Source organism: Pyxicephalus adspersus, chromosome 2 (assembly GCF_032062135.1).
Source record: "Pyxicephalus adspersus chromosome 2, UCB_Pads_2.0, whole genome shotgun sequence".
NCBI lineage: Eukaryota > Metazoa > Chordata > Amphibia > Anura > Pyxicephalidae > Pyxicephalus > Pyxicephalus adspersus.
The window spans coordinates 120184806-120199122 of NC_092859.1; the positions used below are offsets into that span (position 1 = coordinate 120184806).

Consider the following 14317-nt stretch of genomic DNA (forward strand, 5'->3'; position numbering starts at 1 on the left):
GAAAAGTATTGGAACAAGGTGCTATGATGTTCTCACGAAGCAACTTGCTAGTCTATCCCACCAAAGGCATATTATGTAATGTAAAAAAAGGAAGGGAGGGCATCATACAAGCAGAATAAACTAACTTTATTGGGTTCAATGTTGGATTCAAGCTCCAAGTGGACTGTGCACATCTGCATAGGTCACTTCCTCAAATACTTAATTTATCAGAGCTTCAGTGGTATATTTTTAGGTTGTACATCATTCTCTTTTCCTTAGGATGACGATCATTCGATTTGAATAGAGAAATTTGCCAAAAAGGAACTAAACATACATTTGTTAAAATTAATAAATAAATAACCATAGGACACAATCTCTCAAATTGACTACTGCTGAAATCTGACTGGATTCCATGTGTTTTTACACATCATTAGTGTTCTTTCAATTTTTACACAGAAACCAGATCTCACAGAAGCAAATACTAAAAATGACTGAGACAACGTCAAACAAAATTCCCATATGGAATGGTTTATTATGTTTTAATCCCACCAAATGCAGCATATACATGTGTTTAAAGCACTGGACAGGAACAAAAAAAAGGAAAGGCCTTTGGAAATGAAGACACAAGACAGCATGCACACAATTTCCACAAGATTAAATCCAAGCAAGTCCTTCTTTCCAGCGTGATTGTATGTTCATCCCACCCATCCTCCATGAACCTTTTTTTTTTCCTTGCATATAATAAAACTTTAAGATTCGTACTTCTGTAAAACACCTCCCTAACAGTAAAGGCAGATTATCTTTGTGATTTGTAACAAAAATGTAAAAAAACAAAAACAAAAAGATATATATTTATATATATTTATATGACAAAACTGTCCCTTCTACCCCCACCCCCCCACACAAAAATTGCAAATTATAAAAATAACAAACAAAAAACACAAGCACACAAATCAGACAAAAATGGTGGTTGTCAATGATACTCCTCCTGTAAAAATGTTGCTATTATCTCTTGAAAACAAAATTAGTTATACTCAAAAGTTTTTTTATTATTATATGTATTATAATACCATTTCTGGATCTGAAAACCCTGACTGTTTCCCCACCAGGGGAAAAAGAAGTTTAAAGTTGACCTGCAGTCCAAATTCAAATTAAAGCTTTGCCTCCGTAGGATGAGCAGAATTGGGAGGGCTAAATCCAGATTGGTTACATAACCAAAACCTAGGCATGTTGTCATGTGATCTCTGCTGATAGGAAGAACATCCATTCTGAATGATCTTCCTCCCCTCAGCAGAAATCATGTGATCAAAAGTTTAGGTTATTCATTGTGATATCAGTAAGGAGGGTGCCACACTCTTGTTCCATCACATAAAGGCTGCTTATACAGCTGTACATGGGAGCATAGGTCTTCTTTATGTCATACAAAGGTAAGAGCATATGAGCTGTTCTCAGTTTTGCTGACCCAGCAATGTAGTCTGGATGTTGAAATAAATAATGATTACACAGCCTCCTATAAGGAGTGTACAGAGATATAGAAAGGTATTACTGCAAAAGTGTTATTTTTTTTCTCAGAGGTTATTTGGGTGAATTTCTTCAAATAGAAATTTGATCAAGGGCTTAAATTCAGCCAAAGCGCTACCGAGGTTTAGAACAAGACAGCTGTTTAATAATGTGACGATCATGTGCAAAGGGGGTGGGGGGAGCAGAGGATTAACATGCAGTCTACTGTGCCGCCATTACACTTACAAGCCTTATTGCAGCTTTTATATTTCATATTCCCATTCCCTGAGCAAGCCTGAAAATACAAAACGATCTTAAAGGTCAACAAGCAATAGGTGGTTTGCTTGGAAATGATTGAAGCTGTGCATTGTCACTGGACATCCTTCTCCTTAGATCTCATCATCTGTGTATTGTAATCTAATAGGCTTCATGTTTGTATCTGAGAAAAGTTTAAAAAAAAAAAAATCAGCAGACCTGCATTCAACAAACTTACTGATTACCTTTATCATTACAATCCTGTAAAATAATAGGGATTGAAATATATTTGTGTACAAAAGTGGTGCACAAGAACATGCAAACCAAGAAAGCAGATAAAGCACTGTGTAATGAATCAAGCTGTTAAGACAACAAAATATGAAAAATATTTAACAGGTCAACAAATTAGATTGAATTTTGTCAGTGCCTGTTTTGTAATACTGGGCTTACTGGAATTATTGGAGCCTGCCAATAACAATTTCTAATGTTATTTTGTTTGAACACTGCTGCCACCACCATTAAAGGGGGATGACCCAGGAACACAAGGGATAGTGGCATAATCCAATGTATTGGAGATCAGTAAGGTACAGACAAACGTGCTGCTACATGTTCTGGCAGTGGAATGAAAACTCTACAACTGTATGATCACTGCTGAGCAAATAATAGCACATGTCCTACCTGAAATGATAATGGCAAATGGTATGCCCCAAATCTTGAAATGTCAGTGGTCCTCTGTCATATAAAGGTTTATTACAGTGGCTATATTAGGAGTGATGAGGCCAAATGAAATGATGTAACTAGGATAGTATATTCTGACTTTGGGAGATCATTATTTTTTAGATCAGGACATCCACTACTGATAGGTTTTTAGGCACAGGAGACTACAGACCTCAGATAAACTGTCAACTCCTGTGCATTATTACCAGCAAAGGCCTCTTATCAGTCCAGTATGTCAGTTTATAAGCAACCTATCAAATAAGGCAGAGAAGAATCAGAAAAGAATTTCCTGGTCTGAAGCATGCATCGTTATTTGCATTATAGTTAATAGAATGTCAAAGTACCCATTGCTGATTGTATAAAGCAATGATTCCTCTGGTCACTGTGATTGTTTGTCTTTGTCAGAAAGTGTAACAGCTTTAGAACAACACTTTTCTGATTTGGTCCCCATTTTTCCTGGATGTTGGCAATGCATTGTTCTCTTCAGTCCAGAAGTACTAAGCCCACTGGACCTAATATTTCCACAGTAGGGAGTGAGATGTGACAACAAAACCATTTAAAGAGAACAGCAGCATTCATCTGGGACCAGCAGAGATCTTCGACCTGTTTCAGGGCACAAGGGTGGCAGATAGTGCAAGGCAGGGGAGTTCAGAGAGCCCAATATGTAGTTACTGGATACACAGAAGTCCTGTTGGCACTCTGACCAACACTTCTGATATGGCTAAGTCACTTTCTCTCTGGCTCTGTGGCAACATGTGGCCACTAAACCTTGCCCCCGCTTTATTGGTATAGCCCATTGGCTTTGATATGCTGTAGCTGTTCCCGTAATTTCCTGAAAGGTGGTCGCTGGGTGGGGTCCAGATGCCAACATTTCTTCATCACCTCATACACAACAGGAGGACAACCATCTGGGGCATCCATTTTGTATCCTCTCTCCACTTTAGGTACAACCTCCCTCAGGGCCTGAGAAAATAAAGAATCTCAGTTATTTTAATGGTTTAAGAAAAGGCAATGTGTACACTTATACACACACGCGCGTAATAAAACCACTGGTGTTACTAGAAATGTTGTTCAACCATTTGCCTGAGTACAACACTACAACAGCGTTGCTCATAAAAACACAAAGTAAAACATATTTTAAGGTTTACTATAAAATGAAGATATAAAAATAACGTAAATAAATAAAAAAGCTGATCATCCCAGCAATGACTAGATCCTGCTCACGGACATTCACTTCACCTGTATAGCAGACAGTAGATCAGTGTCGGGGCATCCAAAGAAACGTTCCCCATTATGTTTTTATAGTGTAGGTAAATAACCCATTTTTTAACACTGTTACCAGTTTGTTAAAACAAAAAACCTTCTACTAGAAGCCAATTTACAAATGATTACTGCAGCGCACATGACAAGAACGTCTGTTTAAATTAGGCTATGGTAAAAAGTTATACATCATATCTAAGATATTATATGAGACAGAAGTACAAAATACAAATTATAATTGTATATAACAACATAAGCCATACTTTACAGGTTAAGCGATACCTAAAATGAGTAATAATTAAGTAGTGGTACTATCCAACAAAGCTGGAGCTATAAATCCGTCTATGATCTATGATTATACGGGACATTTTCACAGGTGCAGATCGGGAACAAACTGTGTAAGGGAAACAATCTGTCATGTGATTTCCTAAAGCTCATATTGCTTTATGAACAGTGTTTTCAATTATTTTTAAATACACAATTGTATTTGGCAGGAACTTACAGGGTTTGCTGTATTCAAAAGAGAATTAGCATGCCAGAAATTATCCCTCCCACTACCAGCATACCTCAGTTTGCAGCAAGCAGAATCAAGAGCATGATCTTAAAAAGAAACTGGACCTGTATCCATCAATACACTCCAAGAAAAGAATTTCAAAAATCCAAAAGAGGAACACAGAAACTAAATACCTTTGGGAGTATATATATATATATATATATATATATATATATATATATACACTTTGGGACACACATGAAGGTTATCATTCTGTACTATACAGGGAATATTTTACCAATTTACACATATCTATCTAATGAGACCATAATACTTACAATGCGTGGATAAGGCACTCGCCCGAAGGAATATATTTCCCATAGCAAAATCCCAAAGCTCCATACGTCAGACTTTGTTGAGAAAAGCTGTAAAACAAGATGCATGGTAAATATGTATTACATAAACATCTATTAAACATTAGTGCTTATATAGTGTCTTGTTTCTCTGCTGTATTTGTTATATGTCATCTTTCATACTTCACGGTTACAAAACCTGGAACAATTTGCAGCTACAGTACTTTCATTGGTTTACATAATGTAAAAAAAAAATAAACATTATTTGTTAGATGTAAAAAATGTAGATATAAGTCCTTATAAACAGAACATCCTTGAAAAGTAAGGAATCCAAATCTTGCAAAACACAGATAGATGTTGCAATACTGTGTTGCATTGTTGTGCATGATTTAAATCCTCTGCTTTCCCAGGATGTAACAAGTTTATACAAAGCCAGAGTTTTCCCAGTATTTCCTAATACAAACCTAATGCCACACATACTGCTAACAGTTTAAAATCAACTATTGTTACTCTTTGTCAAACTGAATTCAATTATGGTGAATGATACTCTGAACAACACTAGATAAATTTGACCAAATCTGGGAACCCTGGATGACTTAAAGGACCACATAGATGGACAACATTTCATTCCTTACATCTCATAGAGTGAGTCTTCTCCCCTCAACCTCTTCCCTCCCTAATGTATTCATTAGCCCTATCCATAATTTAAAGACATTGGACTTGAAGGGTCCAATTACTCCAGGCATAGCGAAACCTACAGAGAAGGCCCCAGCCTGGACCTCAGGAGTTTGGGGATAGAACTTTCGCCTCGTTCTGTGTTTATGGTGTGGTTGATATTTAGCGAAATGTTAACCTTGACTAATAATGTCTGTTTAATATCAAACTTCCCCCTTGTTTGTTCTTAGTGTTTTATTGCACAGAGAACTGTAAGTTTGCCTGTAGGCAGGTTATATGACATAATGACTGTATTGTTGTATTTTACTTATGTTAAAAAATCTATAAATAATAAAAAAAAAAAGATTGAAATATCTACTTCCTGGGCTTAGCAACTTAAATTAATATTATACATTTATTTAAAAAAAAATCTATGGAAAATCCCACAAATTCCCCAAAAAACTTAATATTCAGGCATACATACATAAATGTAGGAGACATATATGAGCTACTGACTTATGTCCTGCAGAGATGTTGTAGTGTTTTTCTCCCATTTATTTGATGGAATTGTGTGATATACACTAAAGTATTAGAATGGCAGCTATAAGACAGATTTTTCCGGAAGAAAATTAAGATAATGACAATGATTGTATTTGTCTTTTTCAGAATCTAAAGTGCTTATTAGAAGAGGGGATGAGACGATGGTGGGATGTCGACTCATTGCCAGAATATTAAAAGCCCTAGGGACAATGGATTTGACCTAATTTGAAATTAAACAGAAAGGATTTGGAAAAAAATGGATTAGTAAATTGGATACAGTTCCTTTAAGGTAATAGGTATGTATAAACACACAACAAAAACACACAGGGACAGGGAATTATGAGAATTACAAACTAAATCATAGACATCAAAAAAGATAAAAATGATGTCGGGGAGTGCACCGATAAACAGTTCTGACACTTCAGCATCATGGATGATATCAGTGAGAGCGCTGGATGCAGAGATGGGGTTTTTTCTTTTACTCCCATCTTTCAACACCTGCCCAAGGCCCACATGATGTCACAAAAAAAGATTTATTTCTTTTGTAAGTTATAAAGACAATTTGATTTTTCGTTTGATGATGGAGCTTTTGAAACATTTACATTTAAGGAATATATTAAGAGCAATTTCTACTATTAAAATATTACATTTGATGAATGATGCAAGATTGACTTTTGGCATCCGATATAGAAGGCATTATATAGAAAGAGATTTGTAAAAATATGGTCTTATAGGAAACATAATTTGCAAAAATTGCATCATACAAGTTGTTATCTAGTCTAGTGGTCGCCAACCTTTTTGGGTTCCGCGGACCACTAAAATCACCGGTTCCCGACCACGCATGCGCAGGGAGCCGGGTGTCACTCAAAGGGGGAGAAACCTGATGATGTCATTGTGACATAACCCTGCCCACTCTCTCATCACAGATCTGAGCCTGCAATGGGGGAGTGAGTTGTGTCCAGGGACATGGCTGCCCACTTCCCCGAGCCTGGGAACTGTACGGGGGACGTGGTCCGTGGCTCTGGCTGGTGCTTCCCCCCAGCGGCATCCTTCTCTTGACCCCGCTTGGGGGTGCACCGACCAGAGCTGTGGACACCCAAAAGTTTCCTAGCGGACCACCGGTTGGCGACCGCTGATCTATTCTACGCAATTACATTGTACAACCCTAAATTAAGTAAGTTGTACAAACACAGAAATAAATATATTTTGTACCTTAAAAGGCTCATACCCAGGTTTTATTTTCCTGGTATGTTTCAGAGTAAATTAATTACACATTCTTGAATTGTTTAGATGTTGAGATACTAATTGTCCTCATCTACTTATTGATGGTAAAGTGGGCACATCATATTTTAAGTAAACCCTAAAACTGTATTTGTAATAAGCTTTTACTAGATCTGTCAAATATGATAAAGGCAAGATGGGTAGCAGATCTTGTAATAGAAGGAGAGACCATCTGCATAGGAGGGCTAGACAATGGAGAGAATTTAGTAACATCAACATTGACCCTGAAAAGGGTATAAAGAGAATACCTAGAGACAGGCTAGCTTCATCAAATTAGATTTTGTTTTGATTTGGATAAAGTAAGGGTACTGCTGGGGGTAAACTATGAACTTTATTCTTCATTATTAGGATATATTTTTTTTAATGGATAATGTTCCTATTTTCCTATACTTCAACCCCTCTTTTGCTTTCTCCACTACCCGTTTTGTTCCCATTTTCAGCTTTCTATACAGTTGTTTTCCCCCAACCCCTCTTTATGTTTCCCCTCTCCATGATCCTGGCTTTTATTTTTGACATTTTAATAGTTTGGTATTCAGTTGTTTAGTAATATGGTGTGGAAAAGATTTTAGGTAAGGGAACTCCCTAATGGGGGGAGAATCTTACCTTATGTTACACTATCTAAAACGAAAGAAAGTTTTGTGGCTTAAGATGCACCTTAATCAGGGACAGCCACAAACAACTCAGCACAGAGTGGTTATTTACCAGCCCTATATAGATTTGTCTCTTTATAACCCCATTGCCATGGCAAGGGGCAGAAGAAAATTGCTAAAGCTAGGTAATTAGCAGATATTCCTATTTCTCCTGATAGTGATGCCCACTCTGGAAAAAGTTACAGAAAAGAGTGGATTATTATGCTTTAGCTTCCTTTTTATTTTTGTTCAGGACAAATTTAGGGATAAGAACTTTTTCTGTTGGCCCCTACCTAAGGGTTTATCACATTAGAGGAGTGTGTCACTGATCCACTTTCAAAGACTTTATTGGAAAGCTTTTAAACACTTTTACAATATGTTGGATTAGAACAGATATCCCACGATGAACTGCCACCAGTACAAGACAAATGTGAAAAAAATGCAAACACTGCCAGTAAACAGTAAATGGCAAATGCCCAACTTCTAGTTTATGCTACTGAACACCTAGACATTGTTTCTCATTTCAATAAAAGACAAGGCTACTTTTAAGCAACCTAAGACAGAGTAACAATCTGTCAAAGATATTTAACAACACAAAGGTGAGTTACCTTTTCTCGTAATGCCTCCGGTGATGTCCACTTCACTGGCAGTTTGCTGGTGTCTTGTATTGCAGAAGCTTCTTTAGTAAGTCCAAAGTCGCTAACCTTGGCAATATTATCCTCTGACACCAACACATTACGCGCTGCTAAATCTCTATGCACAAAATTATTGGCTTCTAGATATTCCATACCTTCTGACACATCTCTATGAAAGAAAAATGTAAACATAACATATTATAAAAGATCACAAAGGACTGAAAGTGCATCTAAACCAAAGAAAAGAAAAATAAACTATCACAAATGTTATATATAGCAGCTTATTAGTCCTTAGATGTGGTAGCTGCATTTCATTTTCATTTTTACTAAAGCATTAACTTGTAATCTATCCAGCAAAACACTTCCTGTCTAGGGTGACAACACTCACTATCACTCTAGGACAAGAATTGTTAAGACTACATAACATTGGTGTTTTATGGTTTACAAAGAAAACTGGGAAAAATTATAAATTAATAACATAATAGTAATGGAGGGTACCAGCTCTCAAGAAAAAAAAAACAATTATTGAAGAGATATAACAAACCACATTTAATTGTATATTAAATATTACATATTACATTATATTGTATATTACAAAAGTAATCAAATAAGATACATTAGAGTTTAAATACAATTTAACTAGGCATAGCCCTAGTTAATGTAATTTTAAAAATATGCCAACTGTAGTTTATAAACATATTACATATTGACATAAACTTGTCATAGAGCAGAACTGGTTGCGGGTACTTACAAAGAGAACTGCAGTAAACATTCACCTCCTAGCACCGACCTACCCCGAGACCTTAAATAGTCCACTAAGCTGCCCTGGGAAGGAAAAACAGATATCAGGTTAGGATTGTAGACTGCATACAACTGAGCTTCTAAACAAGGAATCCTATGTAAAGCTGAGGAAAAACAGCAATAAAAAATGCCTAATTGTCTTACACTTACAAATTTTACATGTACACATTTATTTTCACCAATTATTAGAGAAAACTTAATTTCAATGGCTCTAAATTGAGGGAGCTTAAAGTTGTGTTAAGAACAATTACAACATAAATCATTACCTTTGCCATGAATTCTGTGACAATATAGAGGCTGCTTTTGTCTTCCACAATCACTCCCAGCAGTTGTACTAGGTTTTTGTGTCGTAATTGCCTAGAAGTTTAAATGGTATACATTTTGCTTAGTAACATAAGGGAGTCATACACTAATAGACGAGTGAAATGGGATACAAAACTCAGTTACTATGTAAGGGTACCTAATACTTCAAATTTTTGGGAGCTGTAACAAATTTGGGAGATTGGGAGAAAAGGTCATAGATATAGCTGGTACACCCGAGATATCACATTTTTTTTTTTTTTAGGTTAAAGCTACCCTGAGAGACACTCAGGAATACTGCTAGGGGGTTAGGGCAAGTGTCATGTTAATGTAAAGTGCCTTTTTGATGGGGGCTACAAAAAAATTATGTGACATTTTACATATTACTTTCATTTCTTTAAAAGGTTTACAGCATAACCCAATGTCATACACCTTTCCCTTTAAATGTGCCGACACAAAATGTTTCAGTATTGAAAGATCTTGATTTTTTTGCTACCAGTGTGGAGACACTATTGAAAAGTAAAATACTTACGTCATTACTAAGGCCTCAGCAACAAAAGCTTGTGCCGTTGCATCATTCTTAATACATTTTACAGCTACTTTCGATCCCTTGTATTCACCCAACATTACATCTGCAAGCATAGTTGATAAAAATATGTTTAGTGTTGCATGTATAGTAGCCAGTGCTTTTAATAACATTGTGCTAGACTCGTACAAAATCCAAATTAAGCATACATTTTCCTACTATTTGGAGCAAAATATAAAGGGTTTAAAACAGAAAGGGCAGAACTAAAATTACAAGTCCTGCAACAGTATTCAATAAAACTAGTGGACAACTGCTCAGAAAGAAAGCAACAGCATGATTTGAAATGTTGCAGCAATTGGGTATATAAATATAATTTAATATAATTAAACTCGACCTAGGCCAAAACAAGAGGCCTAAAGATCCCAAAATGTGACATTCATCGGAGAACACAGCCATGCTAGTGAGTTCTGGATAATGGGTGGATAATGAGCCTTTTTATATTATAAAGATCAACTTAAAACATAACCTCTTCCCATAAACTAAAATCCTTCACTGAAAAAGAGAGAACTCACAAACAAGGAGACATTGGCGGTATGCCATATTCAGTAGTTGCTTTATTCACATTCCAATGCTAGAAATTCAGAAAAGCGTGACAGCACCTTGAGATGTTTTTGCTATTTATACAAAAAGTGTACTGCGGGTGATTAATTGTTTGTGAGAACTCTCTAATTTGCTCTGGTCAATGGTGGAATGGTGGTATTGTCTGAGTAAAACAGTGAGGTTGGTGGAGTTTTCCTAGTGGCAGTGGGAATGTATATGCACACAGAATCCTTCACTATAAAGCACAAATTTACCTTTTAGGTTTAGTATCAGAAAGTGTACCCCTAATACAGAATCAAAATAGAAAAAAAGCCGATATAAATGTGCAATAGGAAAACTACTGTACAGTGTGTCAGAGGATGATGCACTAACATCACTTCACATTTATTCAATATTTCACTACTATGTACCTCCAAATTCTCCTTTTCCTATGGTTTGTAAAATTTGTAAATCACTCTTCTTCAAAGCCCAACCACCTAAAATGAAGAATAAAAAAGCATTAGAAAAGAACATGTTTAACGCTGACTGAGGAAAAAAAAAATGCATTAAGAATCTGTATTCAGTAATAATTTTAAGGTATCATCTATTACACTGCACCATTCAAATCTAGTATGTCAATGTAATCCACCACCCAACTAGCCCTGGGTACAAATTACTCACCTGTATATCTGAACATCTACACAACAAATCTACCTTAAAAACTCTATTTCAAGAAAATTTTAAAAGTTTTTTTTTTAATTTTTTGTAAGCTTTTTACATGCTTACATCTGACAAGAGCTGGAGCCTCAGGTGCACACTCAGGTTAACACATGCCAATAGCATCTTTAAATAGAGACACTAATAGCAACTTATGCTTTTTACTACATATTAAAAAAGCTGTGACACTTACTCCGAGAGAACTCATCCTGAGCAGCCACAGTCCCCTCCATTAATTTGGGCTTCATTAGATTAGTGCAGAGACCATCCGCATCATTTGTGTAGTGCTGGAAGTGAGAGAGAAGAATATCAGTATTACACATGCAGTTCCTTCATATATCCACTGGAGGCTGACAAACCCACACACATACTGCATGTAAACTTGGCAGGAGAGAAATGTGGAGGCTGCTTTCTACTGATGACCTGAAAATGCTACAGTAACTGAAGATCTTATTTAAAGCAGAACTAAACTAGTTAGTGGGCGATGAGCTTCTGCCATAATCAGCATGAATGCACAGTGCAATAGCCAAATACGCCACATACTTACCTGTGTGTAACCACCCTGCAGTGAGGACAGGTCCAGGATCGACCATCACTGCATTCTCCAAAGGCACCATTTTTGCCACTGGCTCCGCAGCAGACTTTTGGGAAGACGGGCAATCCACTTTGGAGTTACAATGTTCTTGGCAATGGGCTCTGTGTGCAGCACCCCCAACACAGAGCCAAGCTCTACATAACCAATATACCATACAATGTAGTCCTTAAACAAAAAGCCACCAGGAGCCAGGGCTTTATTTTTTGACAAAAGAGGAACAGCATGTGTCTTGTCAATTAGTACTACCTATTGGTGGCTTTTTGTCTTGGGTGTTTGGGTACGCTTCAAGTCACAGGGTCACTTAGGCAGCCGTGGCAATAACTACATTCCTTTTCATAGGGGTTTTATATAAATGGATCCCTATAAGAAAATGCTTAAAAAGGTATATTTGCTTAAAAGCATTTTTTCAGAGTAAGCTAGAGTCATTGCTGACATATCTTTTAAAATGTAAAAAATAAATAAAAATGTGTAAATAAAAGAAAAAAGTTTCACATTAAAAACAAAGATGGCTTGGTACTACCAGAACTATCTGCAGTATACGCTGCCCTTTGTTATATTAAAAAAATGCATGTAACATTCATTCCTTTAAGCCAACGAGAGTTCTCATTTTGTCACAGCGGCAGTGCACAGAACACACAGAATGTGGCTGTGCGCTGTCACATCAGCCTATCTCAGTTCCTGGCACAGGAAGCTGGGTGAGGGGATTATTCATGCTCAGGAAGAAGTTCGCACCATATGGTTATGTACAGTGGCGCTTGAGTTTGCAAAACAGCTTGCAAACATAATATGCAACATGCTTCTGCAGAAACAGCTTAAATATAAGAAAAATTTAAACACTACAGATTGTATAAATCAATACCAATGCATAGGCTCACTTGTCTGGCATAAGTAAAAAAAAAGATTAAATGCCTCTTTAAATCTTGACATGCCTTAAAGTTTTTGTGGTCCACAATGTCTGCAATCCCAGCCTTGGGCACTACTAGTTTTGTGCATATACTGCTAGTTTTATTTCTGGAGGCAGTATAATAAATAGTACAAAAAAAAAGTGTTCCTTCATTTGTTGTATGGAGTACAGCCATATTTATTATACCCATTTAGGACCTACCTAAAAAAGGCATTGAAAAAAAGTGCTAATCTCACAATGTGCACATTTTCACATTTACAGCAGGCTACGTCACCCGATCTCGCGCCTGTTCCATGCACAATCGGGTATCGAAGGCAGAGGAGGGAAAACAACAGAAGATTACAGGCTCTGCTGTAATAAAGGCAAATGTGACATTTTTTTAAATCCTAAAAAACGTTCCACTTTAAAATATATTTTATACAGTGGGCCTTAAATATAGAGTTGTTTTGGTTATTGTAATCCAGTCACCACATTTACACCAAACCAGAAATAAGATCTGTTTTTGTTTAGAACCTCTTACCTCCACCAGTTGCATTAAGTTATCAAAGTATACTTCTTCATCGATAGTAAGCTTTCCAGCTTTATAGATAATGCGGTAATGCTCCACTTTCCCTTCACAGCTCACACATAGTGTGTAATCACCAGGGTAGTTTGTGCTCTCTCGCACAAGAAACAGCCCAGTTTCCGGTGGATACAGAAGACGCTCAGCCTGTTCTCTGGTTATCTTGCCATGAAACCATCTACAAAGAAGAGACGTTTAAAGCATATTTGTAGTCATACTTGACCAAGAAAAGATGTGTGTCAGGCAAGAGGAAAAAGGTAAGTGAAAAGCATAAAAAAAAAAACTACAAAGGCCTCAACTGGAAACACAGAGCCCAGGTCCTTTAAAAATACACTTTCTAAACGCCATTATCCTCGTGACACCACTAACTTAAAAACTAATATACAATTGTTTTTTTTAAATACCCTGTACAGTATTTTTCTTTCAAAATCTGCATCCCTTGCCAGTTTCTGGGTGTTGGGGACCCATATTCCAGCTCTGCAGATGTTCTACACTTCTCATGATGAGATCACCTGCAGAATTGTTATGGATCCTGAGAAAACCAGATGAGCACTAAATAAAAAGTGTTCAAGTCATGCAGGCAGTGTTTTTATTTACTGTGAAATGAGAAAAGACATGCAACCCAGACCCCACTGATAACGCTCAGTGTTATCATATAAATCTGCCACACTAATTCTGCGCTACAAAGTGGCATATAATCTGAGGTCTGTATTAATAGGTTACATATATTTGTAATCCTTTCTGCTTACATTGGACATTTTATTATTACACTTTACACTAAAGCCACAGAAGTAATCAACATGACCAAAGTGAAAATATTGCCAGAGGCCACCAATCTTATAATTAATTCCCTAGTCAATTTCTATGCATTTGGGGAACCGAGCAGAGGGAACACCAGTTTTGCCCATTTACCAATAATGTGTTATGCCTCAGACCCTGGGGCTGAATACAAATGGTAAATATTTATTGAAAGAGGAGGACACTCATAGCAAACATCTGAAATGGAAAAAACACACGTATTTTGCAGAAGGACAAAG

General features: G+C 36.7%; 1 protein-coding gene across 5 annotated transcripts in view; it reads right to left on the minus strand.

Moving 5' to 3' along the window:
• Positions 1–491: 491 nt before the first annotated feature.
• Positions 492–14317, minus strand: part of CSK (C-terminal Src kinase) — a 65145-nt gene continuing 51319 nt past the window's right edge. For all 5 annotated transcript variants that reach the window (XM_072402187.1, XM_072402191.1, XM_072402188.1 and 2 more), the window contains 9 exons: positions 13239–13458; positions 11413–11506; positions 10934–10999; positions 9930–10029; positions 9364–9454; positions 9048–9121; positions 8270–8465; positions 4543–4629; positions 492–3414 (listed from right to left, as the gene is read on the minus strand). In XM_072402187.1, coding sequence (XP_072258288.1) covers positions 3232–3414; positions 4543–4629; positions 8270–8465; positions 9048–9121; positions 9364–9454; positions 9930–10029; positions 10934–10999; positions 11413–11506; positions 13239–13458 — 1111 coding nt within the window. In that variant the 3' untranslated portion in view covers positions 492–3231. The remainder of the gene's footprint in view (positions 3415–4542; positions 4630–8269; positions 8466–9047; positions 9122–9363; positions 9455–9929; positions 10030–10933; positions 11000–11412; positions 11507–13238; positions 13459–14317) is intronic.